This window comes from Tamandua tetradactyla, chromosome 7 (genome assembly GCF_023851605.1).
Source record: "Tamandua tetradactyla isolate mTamTet1 chromosome 7, mTamTet1.pri, whole genome shotgun sequence".
NCBI lineage: Eukaryota > Metazoa > Chordata > Mammalia > Pilosa > Myrmecophagidae > Tamandua > Tamandua tetradactyla.
The window spans coordinates 18,729,555-18,747,730 of NC_135333.1; the positions used below are offsets into that span (position 1 = coordinate 18,729,555).

The 18,176-nt window shown below is 40.3% G+C and overlaps 1 protein-coding gene across 1 annotated transcript in view; it reads right to left on the reverse strand.

Annotated features, from left to right (window-relative positions):
- Positions 1-18,176, reverse strand: part of LOC143690374 (kinesin-like protein KIF28P) — a 187,815-nt gene that overhangs the window by 143,934 nt on the left and 25,705 nt on the right. The window contains 1 exon segment of the mRNA XM_077168175.1: positions 3,276-3,500. Within this exon segment, the coding sequence (XP_077024290.1) occupies positions 3,276-3,500 (225 nt within the window).

Consider the following 18,176-nt stretch of genomic DNA (forward strand, 5'->3'; position numbering starts at 1 on the left):
GCTACATACAACAACTGATAAAGAAACCGAAAAAAAAAAAAAAAGATCAGGCTTCAATTAGAGATAAGAATGAAACTGATCAGATTGGAACTCAGGTAAATCAGAATACAGGGTCAGGATGACACTGTCATTATTTTAGAACTTCACATACTGTATGAGACCAGAGGAAGCACATAACCTAACTCAACCTGTAATGGGTAGATCATTTAAACAATCGAAACACATGGAGCCCAGAATGGGAATGAGCCCTTATAATTCTGTATAGTTTAAGGTCAGGCCCAGATACATCTCAGGGTATATTGTGCAGATAATCAAAAGTATTGGCAAAGTCCCTTGAGGGATGGGAGAAAAAAATATGGAACTATTAAACTTTACTGCTGGGGAAACACCTGATACTGTCTCAAACATTAAGGGCTCCCAAGTCAATGGGATAAGCCCTTGATCTTGAGACTTGTTCTTGTGAAGCTTATTTCTGTAGTGGAGAAGCTAAGTCTACCTATAGTTATGCTTAAGTGTTACTTCCAGGGAGCCACTTCTGTTGCTTAGATGTGGCTAAGCAACATCTCTCTAAGCTCAATTCTGCAAGGAAAATCACTACCCTCCCTGCTATATGGGACATGACATCCAGGAGCAAAAATCTCCCTGGCAATGTGGGACCTGACTCCCAGGGATGAGCCTGGCCCTGGCACCAGTAGTGGGCTCACTTGGGCCAGGGTGAGTGCATGGATGCAGGTGTGATGTGGGGGTGGGATAGGAAAAAGAGAGATGCCTCACTTCTTCCCACTTCTGACAGGTCATTGACAATGCCTGCCTGATGAAAAGGGTAAAATGAAATGTAACAAAATAAGGTATCAGTGGAAAGAGAGTTCGAATAGAGTCAACAGGCTATTCTGGAGGCTATTCTAATGCTAGCTTCAGATAGATATTGCTAATTACCAGATATTGCTAATTACCCATCCAAAAACATTTCTGTCAACCCTAAAGAACACCTAGGGCTTAATCTGAGATTCTACAAAAGTTTCATACACTACGATTACTTTTCAGAGACGTACAACCTCTAGATGGATTCCTAGGCCAGATAAATCCCGATAAGTCCTGAAATGCAGAGGGGCTACCCTCTCTAAAAACATCCCCTATTTATGGGGGGCTGGGGTTGGTAATTAGTGGTGGTGTGGGCTGTGGGTTAGTTTTAAGTTTTTGTGGGTCTTTTTTAGGGTTAATAGTATTTTTGGTGTACTTAGGTGGAATGTTAGTGGTGTTTGGGTATACCACTGCGATGGCTACTGAGGAGTACCCCAAGGCGTACTATCCCTATCCCATATTATCAACATCTCTTTCCAAATAGAAAAAGTTAAAATGGGCATATCCCACATACCCCCCAAATTGAGAGAAGGATCAAAGGAGAAAGAGGAGCTATAACAGAGAAGATAGTATTTAACAAATGAGTATGATTGCTGAATCATTATATTGATATCTCTTTCAGTTTCCAGTGTCTTGGAGCAGCTAGAAAGAAAAACCTAAAATTGTGGAACTGTAACACATACTGTTCTAGTCTGCTAGCTTCCAGAATGCAATATACCAGAAATTGAATGGCTTTTAAAAAGGGGAATTTAATAAACTGCTAGTTTATAGTTCTAAGGCTGAGAAAATGTCCCAATTAAAACAAATCTATAGAAATGTGCAATCTAAGGTATCCAGAGAAAGAAACCTTGATTCAAGAAGGTTGATGAAGTTCAGGGTTTCTCTCTCATCAGGAAAAGCATGTGGAGAACATGGTCAGGGTTTCTCTTCATCTGTAAAGGCACATGGCAAATACAGCAACATCTGCTAGCTTTCCCTCCTCTGGCTTGCTGTTTCTTGAAGTTCCCTGGGAGGCATTTTCCCTCTTTTTCTCCAAAGGTCACTGGCTGGTGGACTAAATGTTTCTCATAGCTATGTCATTCTGCAGCATTCTGGCATCCTTTTCTGCTCTCTCTAAATCTCCAGCTTTCTCCAAAGTGTTTCCTCTTTTATAGAATTCCAGTAAAGTAATCAAGACCCACCTGGAATGGGTGGAGACACATCTCCACCTAATCCAGTTTAACACTCACTTTTCAGTGAGTTGCATCTCCATGGAGATAATTTATTTAAGGTTTCCAACATACAGTACTAAATAGGGATTAGAAGAAACAGCTGCCTTTACAAAATGGGATTAGGATTAAAACATGGCTTTTCTAGGATACATAAATCTTTTCAAACCAGCACACATAACAACCTCTGGAATTTGTTCTATAACTACTTGTTACAAAGTACTTTGAACTTTATTGTTTTTTTGTATGTATATACACAATAAAAAATGTTTTAAAAAGTACATTGAAACTTCCCAACATTCCTGTGAGTAAAGCTAGTCATTTCATTTTACAGAAGGGGAAAAATGATTTAGAAAGATTAAGTTATTTCCCAAAGCTTCAGAGCCTGTAAACAGAAGTCAGACTTACACATGTCTTCTGCTTTCTGTGTTTTCCCACTATTGCTGGTCAGAGCAGGGCAATTTTCATTTATTACTATTACTAATGCCATGGCCAGGGAACAGAAGGATAAAATTGTACCTAACAGTAGTGTTTACCCAGGCTTTGTATATAATCATTTCTAAATCACATGGTAGCAATCACTCTCTACATCAAGAAGTATGGAGAAGAAAATTGTACTCTAGCTTATCATAGATTCTTGTTAATGGGGTGTTACATGGGTCACATGGTTTCAAAGAATTATCTCGGAAGTTCCAAGTACTTGACAGGTATCTGGTGGTTCCCCTAGGATCATGGAACTGAAAGCTGCTTATCACCATACTGGTCATGTATGGAAGGTTTGCTCTTAGAATTCTCCATGATAAATCACAGTCACTCTCAGACCTTCACAATTAGCTCCTTGATCAATGTGGGGTCAAAATTCAGACCTCAGAGTATGGAATATACTTGAGGGACAGCAGACTATGGTCCCATGAATGCCTTGGGCATCTGGTAGACCTCTCTACCACTCCACCACCAGTAGTGGGCTCACTTGGGCCAGGGTGAGTGCATGGATGCAGGCGTGATGTGGGGGTGGGATAGGAAAAAGAGAGATGCCTCACTTCTTCCCACTTCTGACCCTGGATTCTTTGGTTGGAACTAGCCATCTTAACCCATAGGTCAAATCTGGAAGGATTACAGAATAATTACCAGTCCTGTCACTCAGAATTCTTCCCATGGACCATCCTTGGTGGGAAATTGGGATCACAGTATTCCCCTGAATCTCACCTGTTTGAACTGAATGGTGATGACCATATGGGATTGGCTGCTGCTGGCATTCATATTGGTTGAAGCTGTGGTCCTTATTTTTGCTCCTTGTTCCATCAACCTTTTGATTTGTGCATAGTTCTCACAAGGTATTGACTTCAGACCATCCACATAAAAGCCCAGCTGTTGATCTTCCCTTACTTTTAGCCCAGCAGGTTTCTTAGTTGTAGACAGTAAATCTCTTATCTGTGGAAACAAAAATAAATAATGTAAATTTCAGGTAAGCAGGGATTTTTGTTTGTTTACTGATAACTCTCTAATAGACATACTAGGTACTCAATACATTTTTATTAAATAATCATTTGATAAATGCTAAATATCTGTAGGTGCCAGAGAATCTTACAACTTAGCTATGTAAGGAGTAGGACAATGGCAGATAAGATATGGAAACCTATTGTAATTAATGTATTCATGAGCATAATTTTTTTTGGAACAGAGTTTTGTTATTTTCAAGTACTTAGAACACTCCAACAAGACTGTGAGCTCCTTTAGGGTGGGGCTATATCTTTTTACTTACTAACAAAGTTCCTGACATGCAGTAGGTATTCAGGGAATGCTTGCTGAGTGAACACTGTAACTGATAATAGACTAAGAAATAATGCCTAATATACTGTACCCTGTATCTTGGAAGGACTGCTCTTGTAGCATGGTAGAACTGTTTATTGGTTATCCACCCTTGGGTACTTAGAAATAGGTGCTTTTAAGGCTCCTGTGTTTCAAAACATTGTTCTCTTACTAACATAAATATTCTTCTAGCAATCTTGTTACCTATTTTATTTGATTAGCAATTCTTTTGTGGATAACATAAAAGCAAATCACCCTGATACCATGAGCCATGATTGTATACATCTGATGGATTTCATGGTGTGTGAATAAATCTTGATAAAATTGTATTAAAATTCAAATTATTCTAGCCTGTTACTGAATTATAAAAAAAAAATTTATTACAAAGTAATAAAATAAATTCTTACTTCACTGAGGACAGAAATAAATGAAAATAAAAATAATTAGATGGTAATAACATTCCTAATGTAAGCAGAAAACATGTTCTGCCCAGGTTAAATCATGCTACCACAAACACCCCGAAATGTCTACTTCCAAGGCACATGTATTTAATCCAAACAGTATTGCTCAGCTGAACCAAAGCAGAAGACTTTGAATAATTATTTGGGTCTTATGGTAGTTAGGTTCAGGTATCAACTTGGCCAGGTGAAGGTGCTTAGTTCTGTTGCTGTGGACATGAGCCAATGGTATGTGAACCTCTTCTGTTACTGATTACATCTGCAGTCAGCTAGGAGGTCTGCCTGCTGCAATGAATGATGTTTGATTGAACTGGCTGGTGCTTAAATAAGTGAGCTCAATGTAGCACAGCCCAAAGTAGCTCAGCATCTTGGCACTTGCAGCTCAGCTCAGCCCAGGCCTTCGGAGATGCAGAAAGAAATCACCTCGGGGACAGTGTTGGAACCCAGAGGCCTGGAGAGAAGGGCAGCAGAGATCACCCTGTGCCTTCCCACGTAAGAAAGAACCTCAATTGAAAGTTAGCTGCCTTTCCTCTGAAGAACTATACATTAACTATATAAATCCCCTTTTATTGAAAGTCAATCCATCTCTGGTGTGTAGCATTCTGGCAGCTAGCAAACTAGAACAGGTCGTATCATTGGAGATTTGACTTGATGTTTGTATTAGTTAGGGTTCTCTAGAGAAACAGAATCAACAGAGAACACTTGCAAATATAAAATTTATAAGTGTCTCACATGACCACGGGAATGCAGAGTCCAAAATCCGCAGGGCAGGCTGTGAAGTTGATGACTCCGATGGAAGGTCTGGATGAACTCCACAGGAGAGGTTCACCAGCCGAAGCATGAATAGAGCCGGTCTCTTCTGAATCCTCCTTAAAAGGCTTCCCATGATTAGATTAAGCATCACTCATTGCGAAGACACTCCCCTTTGGCTGATTACAAATGGAATCAGCTGTGGATGCAGCTGACGTGCTCATGATCTAATTCTATGAAGTGTCCTCATTGCAAAGGACAGGCCAGCACTTGCCCAACCAGACAAACAGGTACCACAACTTGGCCAAGTTGACACATGAACCTGACCATGACAATGTTACACTTAGATCATGGCCTTAGATGAAAGCCTATATTGCCTATCCTTTCCCCAAAAGCCACTGCTGGCAAAGTAGGGAACTGTGATGGGAAGCTAAGCCAGACCCTACAGGTGGCACTCTGTATTATAATATGCAGAGACCCTACAGGTGGCACTCTGTATTATAATGTGCAGAGACCCTACAGGTGGCACTCTGTATTATAATGTTCAGAGAAATTTGGGCTGGGAGTTGTAAGACCTGGGTTCTTGGACCAGGTTCTGCCTCCAAATTGTAAGATCTTTGAAAACTCTCTCACATTCCCAGTTTAATCATCAAACATGAAGGGATTAAGTTATCTCTAAGATCTCTCTCAGCTCTTTTCTTCTCTGACTTTAGGCCTCTGACTCAAGGAAAGATCACAGATTAAAATATGGGCCAGCAAATTTAGAACAGTGGACATACAGTGCCAGAAATGAGGAGACATCAAAACCTCCATTAAATCATATAAATTGTACGAAGTGGCCTCTCAGGCTGCAGATGTGACTTAATAAGGCTTACTAGAAAAAAAGTAACTGAGTTTATCCAGGTGGAAGAGAAGTGTGGAGGCTCTGAAACAAGGGCAGATACCAGCACCAGAACCCCCCGGGCAGAGCAACTTAAAACAAATAGCACTCAGTCAGCAACTTTACCTTTGAACTTATATCAACCTTCAACAGTAATAAATGATTTACAAATAAGAAACAAAATAAACATTACCCTCCCCTAATAAAAAGATAAAACACTAACAGATTTATCTATTCAGTAATATTTATTTAGTAGTGAATGGGTAGTGCATGGGGTTACACAAAAATTTAGGATGTTACAATTATAAATGTTTGTCAATTTATCCATTTTGCAAACATCCAGGAAGACCCATCCTAGACCAAATACTGTGCTAAATGCTGAAGATAGAAAGGTGCTCACGAGGAAATCATTGTCTATTCTGAACATTCATACATGTAAAATAGGATTTCCCAATATAATGTAATATGTTCAAAGGGAAGGGCATGATGAAAAAACACTTGCTGAATTTGCTAGGCACCGTACTAGACATTTTTTTAATGTGCTAGATATTTTAAATTTAGAATACTTTAAGGTTTATGGAATTATTTTTAATTCTCCATTGTATAAAATTTATGAATGAGCAAACCAAGGTTCTGAGACTAAGTGATTTTCCAAACTCATGCAGCTAGTAAAGGAGAGCTGGAATACCACGCTCTTTCTACTGATTAAGCAGTTGACAACCCGTGGCCTGAGGGCCAATTCCTATCTGCCACCTGCTTTTGTTGTTGCCGCTCTTGTTGTTTAAGAGAAAGTGAAGGTTCACAAAATAATCATGTAGAAAATACAGAGTTCCCATATTCTCCCCCACACCCACTAAACATAAGTCCAGCCTGTACAACCACAAGATGTAGTGTCTTTGTTACAATTGATGAAACATATGGTTATAATTATACCGTTAACTATAGTCCATAGTTTACTTTAGGGTTCACTCTGTGTCGTACAGTCCCATGTATTTTTTTTTTAAATTTTTGTTCTAGTAACATATATATCCTAAAATTTCCCCTTTTAACCATGTTCAGTGTAATTCAGGGGTGTCAATTACATGTACAATGTTGTAATACCCTCACCGATATCCATTATAAAAAATTTTCTATTACCAGAAACAAAAACTTTGTACCAATGAAGCATTAACTCCCCATTCACTTCTTCAACCCTGGCCTGGTAACCTGTACTTTAGTTTCTGACTGTGAATTTGCCTATTCCAATTACTTCATATCAGTGAGATCATACAAATTTGTCCTCTTGTTTCTGGCTTATTTCACTCAACATAGTGTCTTCAAGGTTCATCCGTGTTGTCACATGTATCAGAACTTTATTCCTTTTTGCAGCTGAGTAATATTCCATTGTGTTTATATGCCACATTTTGTTTATCCATTTATCTGTTGATGGATACTAGGGTTGATTCCACCTTTTTGTGAAGAAAGCCTCAATGAACATCAGTGTACAGACATGTATTGTTCGACTCTCTGCTTTCAATTCTCATATAATTTCTCTTGTGTGTAATAAATCTTTTCTCTTGCTTCTTTCATGACTTTTTGCACCTTGTGTTAGTTTATAAAAGCTGCCAGAATGCAATATACCAGAAACAGAATGGCGTCTAAAAAGAGGAATTTATTAAATTGTAAGCTTATAGTTCAAAGGCTGTGAAAATGTCCAAACTAAGGCATCCAGGGGAAGACACCTTGATTCAAGAAAGGCTGAAGTGTCCAGAACACCTCTGTTAGCTGGAAAGTCACATGGCAGTATCTGCTAGCTTTCTGTTCTTGTTTCATAAGGCTTCCCCAGGGCCGTTTTCCTTCTGCATCTCCAAAGATCTCTGGCTGTGTGGGCTCTGTTGACATAAGCTTTTTCCAAAATGGTTCCTTCTTTAAAGGGCTCTAGCAAGCAATCCCACCTTGAATGGGTGGAGACATATTTCCATGGAAACTATGTAATCAAAAGTTACCACCCACAATTGCGTGGGTCATATCACCATAGAAACAATAAAAAATATCCCACCCAGCAATATTGAATGAAGATTAAAAGACATGGCTTTCCCCAATCTTGGGGTTTGTTAATATGAAACTTAACCCCACAAGGGATAGGTCAAACCTACTTAAAATTAGGCCTAAGAGTCACCCCCAAGATAACCTCTTTTGTTGCTCAGATGTGGCCTCTCTCTCTCTCAGCCAACAAGACAAGCAAACTCACTGCCCTTGCCCTGTCTACATTAGACATGACTCCCAGGGGTGTGGACCTTCCTGGCAACATGGGACAGAAATCCTAGAACTAGCTGAGACTCAACATCAGGGGATTGAGAAAACCCCTAGAATGAGCTGAGACTCAGCATCAGGGGATTGAGAAAATCTTCTCGAGCAAAAGGGGGAAGAGTGAAATGAGAAAAAATAAAGTGTCAATGGCTGAGAGATTCCAAACAGAGTTGAGAGGTTATCCTGAAGGTTATTCTTATGCATTAAGTAGATATCACCTTGTTATTCAAGATGTAGTGGAGAGGCTGGAGGGAACTGCCTGAAAATGTCGAGCTGTGTTCCAGTAGCCATGTTTCTTGAAGGTGATTGTGTAATGATATAGCTTTCATAATGCGACTGTGTGATTGTGAAAACCTTGTGGCTGATGCTCCTTTTATCTCCCTTATCAACAGACCAGTAAAATGTATGGAATAAAGATAAATAATAAGGGGAACAAATGTTAAAATACATTTAGATTGAAATGCTAGTGATCAATGAAAGGGAGGGATAAGGGGTATGGTATGTATGAATTTTTTTCTGTTGTCTTTTTATTTCTTTTTCTGAATTGATGCAAATGTTCTAAGAAATGATCATGATGATGAATATGCAAAAAAAAAAAAAAAAGACATGGCTTTTCAAGGGGTACATAATAGCTTCAAACCAGCACACTGCTCTTCAAGATTTGACATTCTGATAAGTATATGTCTGGAAGTAAGCCTATCTGGATTTATTCTATTTGCGATTCGTTTGGCTTGTTTGGTTTGGATATTTATGTCTTTTATAAGGGTTGGGAAGTTTCCTCATGAATCTTCAAGTAGCCTTCCTATCTCTTTACTCTTCCCTTCTCCCTCTGGGACACCAATAAATCCTATATTTGTACAATTCATGTTTTCTGTCATTTCCATGAAATCAAGTTGCATTTTTTTCCGTCTTTCTTGCCATTTCTTCTTTTGAACATTCAAGTTCATTTGTCATGTCTTCTAATTTGTTTATTCTTTCTTCTGCTCTTGAGTTACTGTGTGGGTCTCTGATATGATTTTTATTTGGTCTACAGTATCTTTCATCTCTGTGATGTCTGATATTTTTCTATTTATTCTTTTAAATTCTTCCTTATGCTCCTCTAGTATATTCTTGATATCCTTTATATCATTATGAACAACTTTAATTAGTTGTTTCAAATTCTGAGTCCCTCAGATGATTTAATTTGGTCATTTGGCTGAGCCATATCTGCTTTGTCCTTCATATGCTTTATGATCTTCTATTGTGGACAGGGTATGTTAACATCTTAAAAAGGTTACCTTAGGGTGCATGGGTGGTTCCACGGTAGAACCTTCCATGTGGGAGACCTGGGTTTGAATCCTGGACCATGCACCCCCCAAACAAAACAAAAATAAGGCTACTGTGCAGATCTATTTCCTTCCCTCATCTAAGATTTTCTATCTATTTTTATTTGCTATGAAGGCCCCCTTTTGAATTTGTTTTGTCAGTCTTTCCTCATGAGACCAATCTCACTGTGGGGTTGGAATTTAGGGCTTTGTTTGAGAACCAGGCAGGCAGGCAGGCAAGTCATCAGACTGGAGTTTCCTCTTCTCCCCAGCGGATGCCACTCTGTTTTTTTTTTGTTTTTTTTTTTTATTAATTAAAAAAAATTACAAGAAACAAACATTCCCAACACATACACTCAGCAATTCACAATATCATCACATAGTTGCATATTCATCATCATGATCATTTCCCAGAACATTAGCATCAATTCAGAAAAAGAAATAAAAAGACAACAGAAAAATATACAAACAGAAAAAAAAAATTTTACAGGCCATACCCCTTACTGATCCCTTTCATTGATCACTAGCATTTCAAACTAAATCTATTTTTAACATTTGTTCCCCCTATTATTTACTTTTATTCCATATGTTCCTCTCATCTGTTGACAAGGTAGATAAAAGGAGCATCAGACACAAGGTTTTCACAACCACACAGCCACATTGTGAAAGCTATATCATTATACAATCATCATCAAGAAACATGGCTACTGGAACACAGCTCGACATTTTCAGGCAGTTCCCTCCAGCCTCTCCATTATATCTTGGATAATAAGGTGATATCTACTTAATGCATAAGAATAACCTCCAGGATAACCTCTCAACTCTGTTTGGAATCTCTCAGCCATTGACACTTTGTCTCATTTCACTCTTCCCCCTTTTGGTTGAGGTTTTCTTGATCCCTTGATGCTGGGTCTCAGCTCATTCTAGAGTTTTTCTCAATGCCTTGATGCTGAATCTCAGCTCATTCTGGGATTTCTGTCCCATGCTGCAAGGAAGATCCACACCCCTGGTAGTCATGTCCCACGTAGACAGGGGAAGGGTGGTGAGTCTGCTTGCTGTGTTGGCTGGAGAGAGAGGCCACATCTGAGCAACAAAAGAGGTTCTCTTGGGGGTGATGCTTAGGCCTAATTTTAAGTAGGCTTGACCATATATATCTCCTGTGGGGTTAAGTTTCATATGAACAAACCCCAAGACTGGGGGCTCAGCCTATAGCTTTGGTTGTCCACACTGCTTGTGAGAATATCAAGAATTCAACTTGGGGAAGTTGAGTTTTCCCCCGTTCTCACCATTCCCCGAAAGGGACTTTGCAAATACTTTTCCACTCACTGATCAAATCACTCTGGGATTCATCAGGGCATTCACCTGGACAAACCAACAAAATCTCATGTCCTATACAAAGTTCCACGTACTTAAGGTGTTCAATCAACTATCTACATAAGTTATATTAGGAGATGCACTAGTCAAAGTATAGATTTGTACCAAATAAACATTTTTTGCTTTAGTCTCACACATTAGTTGAAATTTTAAACTATTAAGTACCATCTATTTTCAGCACACTGCAGTAATGACATTCTTTTGTTCTTCCTCATGCAAAAACCTTTTTTAAATTTGTACATTTAGTCACTATCGTTATACACTCTAGGCATTCCTAGATTACACCATCTCAATCTTTATCATCTATCTTTCTTTGTGATTTCATTTATGCCCCAGCCCTCCTCCCTCTATCATTCTCACATGCAGCTTCATCTAGTGTTTTAACATAATTGTATTACAGTCAGGTAATATTGTGCTGTCCATTTCTGAGTTTTTATATTCAATCTTGTTGCACAATCTGTATCCCTTCAGCTCCAATTACCCAATATCTTACCCTATTTCTATCCCCTGATGGTCTCTGTTACGAACAAAATATTCCAAGTTTATTCACTAATGTCAGTTCATATCAGTGAGACCATACAGTATTTGTCCTTTTGTTTCTGGCTAATCACACTCAGCATAATGTCCTTAAGGTCCATTCATGTTGTTACATACTTCATAACTTTATTCTGCCTTACAGCTGCATAATATTTCATCTTATGTAAATGTCACAGTTTGTTTAGCCAACTCTCTGTTGATGGACATTTTGGCTGTTTCCATCTCTTGGTAATTGTTAATAATGCTGCTATAAACATTGGTGTGTAAATGTCCACTTGTGTCCTTGGCCTCGTGTCCTTTGAGTAGAGACAGCATATAGATGGGTCCTGTTTTTTAATCCATTCTGCCAGACGATGTCTTTTGATTGGAGAGTTTAATCCATTAACATTCAGTGTTATTACTGCATGGGTAGTACTTTCTTCTACTATTTTGCTTTCTGGATCTTATATGTCATATCTAATTTTCCTTCTTTTTACCTTTACTCATAGTCTTCCTTTCTACACTCTTCTCCACACCTCTCTCTTCTGTCTTTGTATCTGTCTCTAGTGTTCCCTTTAGTATTTCTTGCAGAGCTGGTCTCTTGGTCACAAATTCTCTCAGTGATTTTTTGTCTGAAAATGTTTTAATTTCTCCCTCATTTTTGAGGGACAGTTTTGCTGGATATAGAATTCTTGGTTGGCAGTTTTTCTCTTTTAATGATTGAAATATATTATCCCACTGTCTTCTCGCCTCCACGGTTTCTGCTGAGAGATCTGCACATAGTCTTATTGGGCTTCCCTTGTATGTGATGGATTGCTTTTCTCTTGCTGCTTTCAAGATCCTCTCTTTCTCTTTGACTTCTGACATTCTGATTATTAAATGTCTTGGAGTATGTCTGTTTGGATCTATTCTCTTTGGGGTACGCTGCACTTCTTGGATCTGTAATTTTAAGTCTTTCATAAGAGTTGGGAAATTTTCAGTGATAATTTCCTCCATTAGTTTTTCTCCTCCTTTTCCCTTCTCTTCTCCTTCTGGGACACCCACAACACGTATATTCATGCGCTTCATATTGTCTTTCAATTCCCTGAGTCCCTGCTCATATTTTTCCTTTTTTTTCCCTATGGTTTCTGTTTCTTGTCGGATTTCAGATGTTCTGTCCTCCAATTCAGAGATCCTATGTTCTGTCTCTCGAAATCTACCATTGTAGGTTTCCATTGTTTTTTTTCATCTCTTCTACTGTGTCTTTCATTCCCATAAATTGTGTGATTTGTTTTTTCAGACTTTCAGTTTCTTCTTTTTGTTCTTTCCTTGCCTTCTTTATATCCTCTCTCAATTCATTGATTTGGTTTTTGATGAGGTTTTCCATGTCTGTTCCTACATTCTGAATTAATTGTTTCAGCTCCTGTATGTCATTTGAATTGTTGGTTTGTTCCTTTGACTGGGCCATATCTTCAATTTTCCTGATGTGATTTGTTATTTTTTGCTGGCGTCTAGACATTTAATTACCTTAATTAGTTTATTCTGGAGATTGCTTTCACTTCTTTTATCTAGGGTTTTCTTGCTGGATGAATTTGTTGTCTATCTGTTCTGTGACATTCCGTTCAGCTTTATCTGGACCTCTAGCTTAAGTTTTGTTTAACAGAGGAGAATTTTTCAGTTCTTGTTTTCTTGTTTCTTGCCCTACTTGTGTGGTACCTTTCCCCCACACACACTTAGGAGGGTCTGCTTAGATATTATAGACCCCAGTCAGATTTTCCCAGACCAAACTGGCCTCCTATCAGGAGTAAAGAGTCACCTGTGTTGGTTTTCCCTGAGCATGAGACCCAGCAGGTTGAAAGACTTTCCTGTGAAGTCTCGGGACTCTGTTTTTCTTATCCTGCCCAGTATGTGGTGCTTGTCTGCCTGCACGTCCCACCAGCATAAGATGATGTGGTACCTTTAATTTCGGCAGACTCTCCTTGCTGGGGACATGGTGGAGATAGAGGAGAGGTTGTAGGCTGGTTTTATTGTTATTTTTTTCAAATTACCAAGCCCTGGGATCTGAATTCCTTGGGGAGGGATTCCACCTGAGTTGGGTCTCACCCCTCCCCTGGGGAAGGCACAAGCTCCAAATAAACCCCTAAAAGAGCTCACTTCTGCCTATGCCTGGGGCAGTTGCAGCCTGAAAAGTCCTGCCGCTGTATCCAGAGGCAGTCAGGCTTTTGTAGATACACAGCCACAAAAACCTCTGTTTCCTTCTTTTTTTTCCCCCTTTTTCTGTCAGTCCTGCCCCCTTGGCACCGGGGCAAAAATGAGCAACCTCCACTTTGATCGGGTTCACCTAAGCTGGGGCCTATTTTTAGTAGTCAGAATTTGTTAATTAGTTCCACAACTGGTGTTTGATTGTGCCCAGTCCTTGCTGCTGGTAAAGTCCTTTCCTTTCCCCTCTGGGAAGCGGCCTGTGGGGGAGGGGCGCTGGCCACCGCAACTTCGGGAACTCACAGTTCTGGGGGGTGCTCGCAGCTGGTCCAGCTGGTCCAGACTGGGGTACGCTGTGTGTCCGGTCAGTATCGTGGCTCTGGGAGCTATTCTGTACTGTTTCTGGTTATTTAGTAGTTGTTCTGGAGGACGAGCTAAAATGCGCATGTTGTTAAGCCGCCATCTTGACCCAGAAGCCAGATGCCATTCTTGAGCCCTCTGGTCCCCTTAGGTCCATCTGACTCTGACTGCAGGGGCCCGCCGAATCAAGTGAAAACCCGATGAAACTCACCAGGGCCACTGACCACTGCACACAATGAAATGTGCCAGCCCTGTGGCTAGGGGGCAGGCAGTGCACATCCCAACGGAGACTCCTCCTGTGTGGCCGGTGGCCCTATTGAACCCCAGACTCCCCACTCCCCATCCTGCCAGGTCCAGGCTGGGCTATGGGACCAGGTATTTCAGCTTCACTGCCCATAGCCTGTCCGGGAATGTCTGGAGACCAGTCACCGTGCTCAGCTCGGAGGTGTTCTGGGCCTCACATCTCTGTCTGTCCGCACACACCACACCTCCCTGTTCAGGCCTTGTGGGGGGAGGGGAGCGGCACCAGGACCCAAAGTCTCTTTTGCAGGTTGGATGTCAGACTGGCACACTCACGTCTCCCTCTCCTCCCCAGGGAAGGCCCCCAGCCCTTGCTAAAAAAACCCAGGTGCCCATAGCAGCGTGTCACAGGGTGGTGTTCTAGTTTCCTGGCTATCAGAATGCAATATACCAGAAATCGAATGCCTTTTGAGAAAGGGATTTTATCAGTAACAATTTTACAGTTCTGAGGCCATGAAAATGTCCCAATCAAAGCAAGTCTATAGAAATGTCCAATCTAACTCATCCAAGGAAAGATACCTTGGTTCAAGAAAGCCAATGACATTCAGGGTTTCTCTCTCAGCTGGAAGGGCACATGGCAAAACATAGCAGTATCTTCTGGCTTCCTCTCCAGGCCTCTTGCTTCAGGAAGCTCCCCCAGGAGGCATTTTCCTTCTTCATCTCCAAAGGTTACTGGCTGGTGGATTCTCTGCTTCATAGTTCTGCAGCTTTCTCTGCTCTCTCAGAATCTCATAGCTTTCTGTCTTGTTGTTCTCTAGCTTTTTCCAAAGTGCTTCTTCTTTTAAAGGATTCCAGCAAAAGCAATCAAGACCCACCTGGAATGGGTGGAGACATCTCCACCTAATCAAGTTTAATACCCACACTTGATTGAGTCACATCTCCATAGAGATAATCTAATTAAAGTTTCCAACCTATAGTGCTGTCCAGGGATTAGAAGAAACCGCTGCTCTCACAAGTTTGATTAGGATGAAAACATGGCTTTTCTAGGGTACATAAATCCTTTCAAACCAGCACAGGTAGGGAGCAGGTACTTTATCTTGACTAAGTGGCGTCTGTACACAGAAAAGCATGTCTGTTATCTTCCAAGTTCACCACAGTCACTCCCAGCTGCAGAGCCAAAGGGAAAATCTTCCCAAGCCATGGAGTCATGACTCTGCACATCACCCTGTTCTCTCCCTCTCAATTTCTCGAATCTTTTGCCCAAGGCCTCCCTATGCAGGGTAGAAATCCATGGCCACTTGCACCCTGGAACCACTGTCCCGGTCATTTTTCTATTTTGTCTCTTGTTTTGCATGAAGCCCTGGAGACCTCAGCTTCTCTTACTCCTCTACTTATTTTTGGACAATTTTATCCATACATCATACAATCCAAACTAAGTAAAAAATCAGAGGTTCCCAGTATATTCCCATAGCCATGCCTTCACCATCAAAATCTATATGAAGATATTTCCATTGCTTCTGCAAAGAATGCCATACCCCTCCCCCATATCCCCACTAATTGACATTTAGTGTTCGCATATTGCCTCTGTTGCATTCAATGGAAGCACAGTACAATGCTATTCTTTATCATGGACCCTAGTTTGCATTGACTGTAATTTTTTCCCACACCATCCTATTTTCAACACCTTGCAATGTTGACATTCATTTGTTCTGTCTCATGCAAAAACCTTATATTTGTACATTTAATCACCATCATTGTCCACTTTAGGCATCACTAGGTTATACCATCCCAGCTTCTACCCTCTATCTTTCCTTCTGGTGTCATACATCCCCCAAGCCATACTTACACAGCTTCATTCATTGTATTTACAATATTGTGCTCCCATCAGATAGCATTGTGCTATCCATTTCTGAATCTTTATAATCGGTCCTATTGCACATTCTGTACTCCTTCAGCATCAAATGCCCAATCTCGACCCACTTTCTATCTCCTGATAACCTGTGTTCTCAATTTTAATTCTCAAAGTTCACTCATTAATGTTAGCTCATATTAGGGAGACCATACAGTATTTGTCCTTTTGTTTCTGGATAATTTCACTCAGCATAATGTCCTCAAGGTTCATCCATGTTATTACATGTTATTCTGTCTTACAGCTGCGTAATAGTCCATTGTATGTATATACCACCACTTGTTTAGCCCCTTTGTCTGTTGATGGACATTTGGGCATTTTCTATCTCTTGGCACTCATGAATAATGCTGCTACAAACATTGGTGTCCACATGTCTGTATCCTTGCCCTCAGTTCCTCTGAATGGCCATGCTAGTAACAGGAATGCTGGATTGTGTGGCAATTCTATACTTAGCTTCCAGAGGAACCAAACTGCCTTCTAGAGTGGTTGCAACATTTTACATCCCCCCCAATAGTGAATTAAGTGTGTCTTTTTCTCCACATCCTCTACAGCACTTGTAGTTTTCTGTTTTGTTTTTGTTTTATAATGGCCATTTTAGTAGGTGTGAGATGATGTCTCCTTGTGCTTTTGATTTGAATTTCTCTAATAGCCAGTGAGGTTGAACATCTTTTCATATGTTTTCTTTTTTCGCATGGGTAGGCACCAGGAAACGAACCCGGATTTTTTCATATGTTTTTGAGCCATTTGTATTTCCTCTTCTGAAAAAGTGTCATTCCATAACTTTTGCCCATTTTTTAACTGGGTTGTTTATTTTTTTGTTGTTGAGTTGTAGAATCTCTTTATATATTCTGGATATTAAACTCTTATCTGGTATGTGGTTTCAAAATATTGTCTCCTGTTGTATAGGCAGCCTTTTTTACTTTCTTGATGAAGTTCTTTGATTTTGAGGAGATCCTATTTATTTATTTATTTGTTCATTGCTTGAGCTTTGAGAGTAAGGTCTGGGAAACCACCTCCTATCACAAGATTTATAAGGTATTTCCTTACATTTTTTTCTAAAAGTGTTATGGTTTTAGCTCTAACATTTAGGTCTTTGATCCATTTTGAGTTAATTTTTGTGTAAGGTGTGAGAAATGGATCCGCTTTCATTCTTTCAGATATAGATATCCAGTTTATTGCATTTAGGACAAAAATTTCCCTTTCAGCACAACCTTTGCTGCAACCCCTAAGTTTTTTTGTTTTGCATGGGCAGGTACCAGGAATTGAACCCAGGTCTCCAGCATGGCAGGTGAGAACTCTGCCTGCTGAGCCACCATGGCCTGCCTGTGCTGGTTTAAAAGGATGTATGCCCCCTAGAAAAGCCATGCTTTAATCACAATCCCATTTCGTAAAGAGAGAATAATCCCTAGTCAATACTGTATGTTTGAAACTGTAATCAGATCATCTCCCTGGATGATGTGATTTAGTTGAGTGGTTGTTAAACTGGATTAGGTGACGACATGTCTCCACCCATTTGGGTGGGTCTTGATTGGTTTATCAGAGTACTATAAAAGAAGAAACATTTTGGAGAAAGGGTGATTCAAAGAGAGCAAAGAAGAATGGCATAGCCACAAGAAGTAGAGAGCCCACAAGCCAGTGACCTTTGGAGATGAAGAAGGAAAATGCCTTCCAGGGAGCTTCATGAAACACGAAGCCAGGAGAGAAAGCTAGCAGATGAGACCTTGCTCGCCATGTGCCCTTCCAACCGAGAGAGAAGCCCTGACTGTTCACCATGTGCCCTTCCACTTGAGAGAGATACTGTGAACTTCATCCACTCTCTTGAGCCAAGATATGTTTCCCTGGATGGATACCTTTGATTGGACATTTCTTTTGACTTGTTCTACTTGGGACATTTTCTCAGCCTTAGAACTGTGAACTAGCAACTTATTAAACTCCCCCCCCCCTTTTTTTTACATGGGCAGGCACTGGGAATTGAACCCGGGTCCTCTGGCATGGCATACAAGCATTCTTGCCTGCTGAGCCACCATGGCCCGCCCTTAA